Source organism: Telmatherina bonti (genome assembly GCF_933228915.1).
Source record: "Telmatherina bonti genome assembly, chromosome: 15".
Lineage (NCBI taxonomy): Eukaryota > Metazoa > Chordata > Actinopteri > Atheriniformes > Telmatherinidae > Telmatherina > Telmatherina bonti.
In genome coordinates this window covers 12,449,561-12,459,251 of record NC_136613.1, presented here as the reverse complement: position 1 = coordinate 12,459,251, position 9,691 = coordinate 12,449,561, and the positions used below count along the sequence as shown (strand labels likewise).

The following is a 9,691-nucleotide window of genomic DNA, read 5'->3' as shown; positions in this document are numbered from 1 at the left end:
TATTTATCAGATTATATGTCAACTTGTGACACAAAGACAGGCCACACAACTTCTGTGTGTATGTGTGTGTGTTTGACAGGTCTGTAATGCAAAAAGCTTTAAACTTTTAGGCAGTGAAATGGCAGTGGGGGGGGGAGTCATGAATCCATGATTGTGCATGTATAATGACATGACTGTGCATTATCTGTGCAGATTCTTACTATAAATAATCTGATTAGATTTCCCAGTTCATGCCCACTATATTATGAATTATGCGTGTATTTTTGCACACAGTATAACAAACACCCACATGCTTGTGTATTCTGGCGTTTCTGAAGGCAAGTCTGAATCGGAGAGAGCCAACCTGGAATGGCCCCTGACAGATCTGCTGGTTGGCTTTATTGTCCTGGTCATGTTGGGAGTTGTGGTCTGAACGATTGTCCCAGTGCGACTCTGCCGGTTGTGGCACTTCGCTGTAGCTAATGAGACTGTCACTGTGTATTTAGAGCAGCAGTAACAGCAGGGGCACGGCAGGTTCAAAGAAAACGTATTTTTTGTGGTTCTGAGGTAAATGTGTGTAATTGAGTGTTTTAATGAAAATACACACTCATGTTGGAACCTCTATTTGATTTAGTTGTTTTTCTTCTTGTCACGTTGCCCCCCCCCCCCCCCCTTTCACCTATTTACTTCTTTCATTCTCCATCCATCCATCCAAATTTGGACTCCTTCCTTCCTTCTTGTTTCCCGCCCTCCCTCCAGAGAGCTAGCCAGTCACCAGACTGGTGTTGCCACCAGTTTGACTTTGCCCAGTCCAATTATAGTGGGTCTTAATTACTGAGCCTGTCTGCCTCCATCAGGAGAGTCATTTGTCATGTGGACTGGGCTGGACCGGACTCGGCAAGCCTGCATGGGTTTGTTGTGGATGGAGGGGGGGGGAGGGAACAATATATATATATATACACACACATACATACTCAATTGGTGACTTTTTCTTTTCTTTTTTTTTTTTTTTTTACTGTTTCTACTGATAAACAGCAAGAAAAACCCATCTCATGATCCTGGTGTAAACCATTACAGAAACACTCGCGACTCAACACAACCATGATGCGAGCGCGGTAAAGACGCACCAACCGAGTGCTCGCAGCGCAACATTTGCTTCATGTTTGGCCCATTTTTAACAATCCTGCTCCTAGAGAGGCACTTCAGAGCAAATGTCCTCAAGAAGCTTGTTTTTCTGAGTGGACTAAAAACCAGATCCAGGTTTTTGTGAGATATTTATCTAGAAAACACCATCGTCATGTTCATTTGGAGTTAAGCCAGACATTTTGGCATATCCGTCTTCAGCCCTGCGCCGTGATCTCATGCAAACGTGCTGCGTTTCATCTGTGCTTGTGTGTGGTTTCTTCCTCCTCTTCCCATCTCACATCCTCACGTCCTCTCGTGGTGGAACAAACAGCATGAAGGAGGTTATAATTGGGAGGTCCAGGGCTCTGCCAGGTGGAACCACTTGTATCTGAATGCAGGCTCTTGCTTCTCGCTCAAGATCTCTTGTTTATTGTATCTCTGCCGCTCTTTCTCCTACTTCATACTCGGTTTTTCTGCTTCTTCTCCAGTTCTGTCATACATGTGCAGGTCTTTTTAGACTCTGCTTTAACTCGGTCTGCCTCCCTGGCATAACATGATGAGACGTGTAGTTTTTTCCTCTCTGTGCAGTCATCCAGTCTATTCAACAATACAACACCATACATCCACCTTCTTGACCATTTAAAGGCTTTCCTGTTCCATGTTAACCACTTAGGTCTGTGGGTTTGATCGAAGTCTGGTGGGATATCACCGCACTGGTTACCTATGTCTACCAGGGACCTTTTTTAAAAAAAAAAAAAAACCTCTTCCATGAGATCAGATTCTAATCACATGGTTTATTTAACAACATGCCCATTATCTATTTACTTTGTTATTTTGGAAAAATAAACCTTTTATATCCAGTAGGGGTCTTGTCTTAATGTCCTGCATCTGATCCAGGGCTTCAAATAAAAACACTCAGGTGTATGGTTGAGATGACACGTTCATTAGTCTAAACATTATATATGTACATATATATTTAAATCCCTCTCCCTTCTCCTCCTTCAGGTGATCGATGGGAAACTGGCTCCTTTCCTGTCCAAAGTGATCAAGTTCGCCAGTTCTCATGTGTTCGGCTGCAGTTTGTGTCGAGAGAAAGGTTTCATCTGCGAGCTGTGCCACGATAGGCAGGTCATCTACCCTTTCCAGGAGAACGCCACCCGCAGGTGACGCATCCTCACGGAATCTCTATTCACACACACACACACACACACACACACACACACACACACACACACACACACACACAAAAAACAGGAATGTGGGAGATTTTCCTCTTAATTGGGGGCAGTAACTGTAGTGTGTGACCTGGCCTGGCAAGGTCTGATTAACTGACCCTATATGATCTAAAAAACAAGGTCCAAACGTATGTGTTTGTGTGTGTGTGTGAGACACTTCGAGCAGCGAGTCGGAGTCTGGTGATTGTTAGCAACACCGGCCGGCAGGCTGTTAGTGCGGAAGGGACTTTCTCGACACAGTCCAGAACCTCGTCTTCATCGCTGCATCTCAACGTGATGGACAGCAGGCAGATAAGGGCTAATCTGAACAGATTTATCCGAGACACACTCGTGCACAAACACACCCACTTGTTGAGCTGTTTTATGACTTGTGAAGCAAGTGTGAAGTGTCTGATGATAACAGCAGCATCTGCTACGCTGTCGGCTCAGTGAGTCGGACTCTGGAGGCGTAAAAGCAACAAGTTTGTTTCAGTCGTGTTTGACCCAAGCGGAATACATTTGTGTTTTTCTTCTTTTTTTTGAAAAATCGTAAACTAATGACTTTGATTGGTTAGTTGGTAAATACGTTTAAACTATAGTAGCTCAGTTTGATGCAGGGATCCTCAATCCTGATCCTCGAGGACCCGTGTCCTGCAGGTTTTCCAAGTGTCCCTGCTGCAACACACCTGACACAGACAAGCTTTGCACGTCTGCTACACATGCATTGATTTGAATCAGGTGTGTTGCAGCGGGGACACTTGGAAAGCCTGCAGGACACCGGCCCTCTGGGACCAGGATTAAGGATCCCTGACTTAATGTGAACATGATTTGGTAACTTGGTAATCTTGCAAAAAACTAGAGGTACAGTTTTGTCACAATGCTTAAAATGATTACATGTTTAGACATCTTTGTAATGAATCTTTATTGAGCTCTGTGTGGATTTAATAGTTAAAGATGGTTTTTATCTGACTCCGAATTTCTGCTGCTAAGCAACAAACTCTGCTTCATTTTGTCGCTGGGTCATAACAAGCAGAACTCTGTCCAGAGGCTGAAGAAATTTCAGATTAACAAAAGAATTCAACTTTTTTTTACTTTTTGTTTTTATTGACATTTAAAAATACAAATCTAATCACATCTATGACATAATCTACGACGTAGTACTAAAACAAGGTTACAGTATAAAAAAAAAGTACTTTTTATTTATGAAAAGAAAGGAAAGATTAGCTATCACAAAGTGGAAATAAATCATACTCACTACTTCTAGAACCATCAAAGTCTTACGACTACACAGAGGTGCTGATTTTATTAAACACATTGAATTGAGGTTACAATGGGTTACTGGAAGGAACCATACCAGTATGTTAATACTGGTATGAGGGAGGTTTTGATGGGATATTAACCATAACCTCCTCCTGTCCAACATGAAATGAAGTTTATCTTTATGTATAATCTCTGTTTGAAAAGAAAGCCAAAAGATGTCAAAATTACTACGGAAGTGTCAGAATCAAGACACGATTAACAGTTTTAGAGCTAATTCACCTGGAACACCTTATAAAATGCAGTTTATCTCCTCCTAAAAGAAAAATACAATATTTTCAATGAAAACCAGAGAGCAGCTCCACTTATCTAGACATGAATAAAGTATCTCTCGGTAAAGCAGTTGAAGGAGTCAATCATGTCGGATCAGTAACAGAGCAAAAGTACATATGGACATGGATAAATATAGGAGTCATACCTGTTTACAATCCTGTCATCATAAAAGTATCCCACAGAAGTATTTATTGGCTCCCTACACACAGTAACTGTTTAGTCATCTTGTAGAAACCCACACAGAAACTCCGTCACCAGCCAGCATTCATGTCCCCTGAAACAAACCTAACAAGTGTGTAAGTGAGGATGCCTCAGCTGGACAAACACTGACCAGTAAAGGGATGGAAAACCTGTTGGAGGTGGTGTGCATCCAGAACTGAACTGACTCACCAGCTGGAGAAATCTGAAGCCTTACTGGTGTCTTTGTGCCCGCAGGTGCGACGGATGCGGCGCCGTTTTCCACGCCGAGTGTCGGCAGAAAGCTCAGCCGTGTCCTCGCTGCGTTCGCAGAGAGCTCCATCACAAGAGGCCGTCGTCCTTCTGGTCGCCCGATGACGACAGCCCCGGGTGCTTTCACCAGCCGTACCAGGACACCTGAGAGCAGCGGGCCTGCAGGGGCTGCAACAGGCGGCACGCCGCGGGGCCGCCACTCCGCACAAAGTGCCTGCGCTTTTGATTTCTGTGTCTGCAGGTTCAAGCTGCTTGCAGTTTTGACCCGAGGACAGACGCCGGTGCATGTGATGCGCCGTCAGGTTTGCATTTTTTTTTTATGTGCGTGCGGCCTGTACACACACACACACACACACATACCTGAGCTGAGCCTCCTTCGTCCTAGCTTAAAGAGCAAGGAGAAACAGAACTGCTGCGTCAGGCTTTACTGGCCGACCTACTGCGTATTCACACAAGTCCTCCTCCCATTTTCATCTCACCCTCCTCACTACCTTCCTGTCGTCTCTTATTTCAGGGATTAACATGTAAAATCACAGCTGGTACCTGTAGGAATTCACATGGAAAGTGGAAAAATGGTGGTGGTTCACTGGAATCTTCCACTCTTAATGCTTTGCTTAAAGATGAAATTATTTCAGAGCAAACAGAAAATAAATTAAATTTGATGATATAAAAATCAAAAAGCACAAAATTTGCTGTGTTTTTCTTGTTTAACAAAAAAAAAAAAAGGGATACTGACAACCTCAGCTCTGTTTGGCTTTTTAAAACCTTTGTCTTTGTTTACACACAAATTACTATTACAGAATAAAACTCACATTGCAGCTTTGAAAGACGGCTACATTCCCTAAGTTTGTCTTTTTTTTCTTTGTAATTAGAGACAATAACACCTGCTTTTGACTTTCAATAATGTAACTGGGAGTCAAATCAGACATGAAGGGATGATTTCACACTTTTTGTGTCCATTTTGAAGCAATAGTCTGTCGCTCCTACTGAAAGTTTTACAGGCTGTCAGCTTTACTTCTACTCCCCCTGTTTATTAACATAAAGAGGAAAAAAGTTCTCCTTTTGTGTTTTATTACAGGAAAATGTTCAAGAGTTGATTAAAAAACACTATGATTTAACAATATGATTGAGTCTCATCTCAGTGCTAGAAACTGAAATTTCAAGGTTTTTTGTCTGATTATTAGCCCTTAGTTTGATCAGAAAATCTGAGGACAAGTACTTTACAGCAAACTAAAAATAAAACTAATAAAGAATGAACACATTTACGTAGAAACTTGTCAGTGTAGTTTTTAACGAACAAATTAAAGTGTGAACTTGCCTGTTAACTTTAATAAAAGGCTTCAGAGGATGAGCAGAAACACTCCTGCAGCACAACCTGCTGTTAATGTCAACACGTCCCAAACACACTGCTGCAGACAAACCTGTGAAATCAATAAATCCTCTTTAATCGGACTGATCTAAAGTCCATTTTACATGGTACATAAAAAAACTGTATTTAAGCTCAGAAAATGACATGTTGGACTAAACATAAAATAAGTCTAGAAACAAGGAATGCAGTTTTGTGGGAAAAATTTTTTTTTAAATGCTCAAAAATGTAAATTGAGTAAGAGATAATCCAGGAGCCATAAATGAAGCACATTAATATATTCTTCCAAGAAAGAATATAGTAATATAGCATACAGACGCATTCAGAGAAAGAATACATGTTTTAGAGCATTTTAATCCTGATGTGATGATGTCAAAATGGGCCATCATTTTATTATTTATAAGACAGTTTCATCTAAGATTTTTTCTCCGTGTTTTTTTTTTATAAATATATTCTCATAAATTGTAGGTGTAATAAATAACAATTTCTTGTCCAAAAGACGAAATCGTGTGCAATTGCAATTCATGACATATAGTGGTCACATTTTTGCTTCTGAGTGTACACACAGTGTCTCATGATATTACAGAGTTTTATGCATCAGGATCCTGTTTGTTAATCATCTGGAATCTCACTGATCCTGTTTGGATTTTTATTAGATTTCTATTTAGTATTTTCACACATTTTTTTTTCTTTTCAGCTTAAATTTAATCTTTTTTTTGTTTTGTTAAATATCACGGTGATCTGAACCCACGCTAGCCACGACGGTTCCGCTCTGTCAAAGATAAAGCACAGGAATGACCTCAGATCAATACACCAGAGCCCTTCTTCTCAACACACACACCATGAATACACACCACAAGTAATCTAACAGGAAAGCGGAACACGTTGAAGATTAAGGAAAATTTAAGGGGCAGAAGTTATACTTGGCACTGACATCAGACCATAGTGGTGGGATTACAGCAGCAACAAGTGTTTGGGACATGTGAAATGCTGCAGGAGGTTTCACAAAGATGTTTTTTTCCCCTTTTTAATCATTTTAACAACTCCTCCAACAGAAATGATCACCATAGACTCATGAAGTCTCCAGGGAAACCATTTGATCCTTTACCAATCCATAATAATAATGATAATGGTGATGGAAGTACAGAAATTTCTCCATCCTCTTTCCCGCCTTCTGTTGTCCAATCTCCTTTTCCTCTAACTGTGGTGTCGATGTGGAATCAGTGTTCCCTCCATGTTAATGTAAAATGCAAACAGGCTTGGATGAAAAAGGGACTCGGTCTGACTGAAAGACAAAAGGGGCAATAACTTACTGCAACTTATTCTTTCATTGTTGCCCTCCTCTCTGTGATTCTACTTCCTGTCGTGCTTTATTCATGCAGAATCTATCAGACATGATAGCAGCTTTAGCTTATTGGTATCTCTATGCAACCTAGATGGCCTTTTTATCCCACCGCTCTCATGTGTGAAGGTCAGGAAACCCTTTCAGCTTCTCAATCCAGGCGCGCTCCATCTGTTTGTTCAGTTATTCGCTTTTAGTTTACATTCAGATGCAAATAATGCAACAGGCCATGTTTACCGTTGCACCGGTGCAGTATTTGTATTTTATTTCTCTGCACAGAATGCAGTTCTGCCACAACAGTCAATTCATGGTCGGCAGCTTTAATGTGGAAACGTGAATTTATGAAGTTGGAAGCATAGCTGTTATTTGCTTATTTAGTTATTATTTAGTTATTTGCTCCTGTTAATTTTTTCATCCTTTTTATTTGGGGAAGCAGAAACGTAAGTGTGACTGCAGGTTTTTTCATCATTTCTCATCTTTTCATCATGTTTGAGCCATAAAAGCTTTTAAAATAAGAAGCGGGTTTATGGGGGGGAAATCAGTTGATGCTTTTTTGGCTTAGGAAAATGTATTTAGTGAAACGTAGGCATCTCTGGATGCGGCGGGTGGAAAACTGGACTGAAATTTAAAGTTTCACATGATGACTGAAAAACTGCACTAACATGTCAGCTGGATTAAAGTTATGGTTTTTATTGTTTCTGCTGCATAAAACAAAGGTTGTCTGGACATCAGACGGGAGTTTTCTTTTGGTTTTTACTGTGAATTTTTTCTCTTTTTTTTTTTTTTTAAAAATATTATTTAAATTATGATGTCTATTGTTTTTACTGTAAAGCCCAGCAGATTTCTGGGATCTTTAAGAATTCTGCTCTAAATCTTCCTGCAGAAAAAGGAATCCGAGGCACTAAGTACAACTCCGCTTACTGTTTCACTGTTGTGTTAAAAACTGTTGTGTTTAAAGCTGTTAAGTAAAGTTTAAATTAAAAGTAAAGAAGAAATTAATCTACACTCTAAATTTGTGGTATTGCAATACTGTCTTGTTGACTGATGAGACTAACATTAAAATGCTCAACGATTAAATTAACTTATTTTTCAAAGTCATAATGACTACTCTACTAGAAAGCAAAACAGAGCAGAAGTGATTTAGTCCGATGCGATCCATTGCGCAGATATGAAATACTTCAGAGCTCAGACTATCTTACCCCAATCTGCGAGATGAGGATTTTACTAGCAGCTTTTTCGTTTCCTTGTTAGAAGTTTGATCAGAGATGGTTGTGACTGTTCCCGTTTCCAGGCCCAGTCTGTTGCGAGATGTGTTGAAAAGACTGATACCTGCCAGGTGTTGATAGTCAAATAATCACTACATCACACACAGGCTCCACAAGCTATGGACTCTACTTTTTTTTTTCTTTTTTTTTTAAAGTTTTCATTGGCTAATTTTAGGACATTTTGTTTATATGGACAAAGTTAACCACCGAACTGTTGAATTTAGTTATAGTTTTAAAAAATAAAAGAATAAATAAAGAGGAAAAAGAAATAAAAAGAAAAGACTGGAATAAGACAAAGTACAATTTAACACTTAATAAATGAAGAATAACTGAATAAAGAACAAATAAAGATGAATGATAACAAAATGATTGGAACAAATCCATAAATAAGAGTAAATATCAGCAAGTAAATGAGTAAAATAGAATAACTACAGATAAAGGAGGAAAATAAATCCCAGATGTTCAGAAATGAGAAAAGCTCAAAGTCCTGACGGAGAATAATTCATAAACAATAAATTCATACTCCTAAGCTGCAGTAAATGCAGCATTATTAGAATATTGGTCGAGGTAAAGATGAGGCAGCTGGATAATTCTGCTCTGATCAGGGTGTGTGACAGAAATCTACACAAATATGCAGTTTAGTGAATTAGATATTAAAAAAGTTATTGGTGACAGGACTCATCATGCTAGTTTGTTTATACATACATGAGCCATGGATGTGTGAAGCCCAGTGTGAGAGCGCAAGTTACTAAATATATCCCTCTAATACCTGCTGGGCTCTACAGCTCGATCTCTGTAGCTTTTTTTGTTTGTTTTATGATGTTTGTTCAGTCACACAAACTTGTCCAGGTTTGTGTTTTTGATCCTCTTGCACAACTTGTATTTGGAGATACTGTAATTTGTCTGAACCTGGTGTGTGTGTGCGTGATGTGTGTCCCGTCATACTGAGATTCATGATGAATTTACATTTATATATTCGAGCAAAGTTGAGCTCCTCATCTCATTTTATGAGTGAAAATGGCCATCGGTTGTGTTGTTAATACACAACTTGGAATTTTTTATGTTTTGGGCATATTCTGATCATTGCAGACATGTACAGTATTTAAGTGAAGTAACTGGACAGAAACTTTTGTCTCTTTTGCACTTTATAAGTTATTTTTTCATCATTGTTCATTTTTCACTGCAGCCAAATTCTTATGCAAGAACCGGGAGTTTTATTTTTGTCTGTTTTGTTGTTTTGAGCGGCCGTTCCTCATGTCTGGTTCTGTTCAAACTGATCTCCTATCCACAGATGCCAATAAAGACAAACTTATTAACTTTAAGTGAGTGTTTGAATCCTCTGTGGAAAAATGTTCATCTT

At 39.5% G+C, this 9,691-nt stretch overlaps 1 protein-coding gene across 1 annotated transcript in view; it reads left to right on the top strand.

Annotated features, from left to right (window-relative positions):
• The window catches only part of plekhm3 (pleckstrin homology domain containing, family M, member 3), a gene marked incomplete at both ends in the record, with an annotated part of 40,090 nt that extends 35,584 nt beyond the window's left edge, over nt 1-4,506 (top strand). The window contains 2 exons of the mRNA XM_079253914.1: nt 2,110-2,267; nt 4,344-4,506. Of these exons, the coding sequence (XP_079110040.1) occupies nt 2,110-2,267; nt 4,344-4,506 (321 nt within the window). The remainder of the gene's footprint in view (nt 1-2,109; nt 2,268-4,343) is intronic.
• Between the last annotated feature and the right edge of the window lie 5,185 nt (nt 4,507-9,691).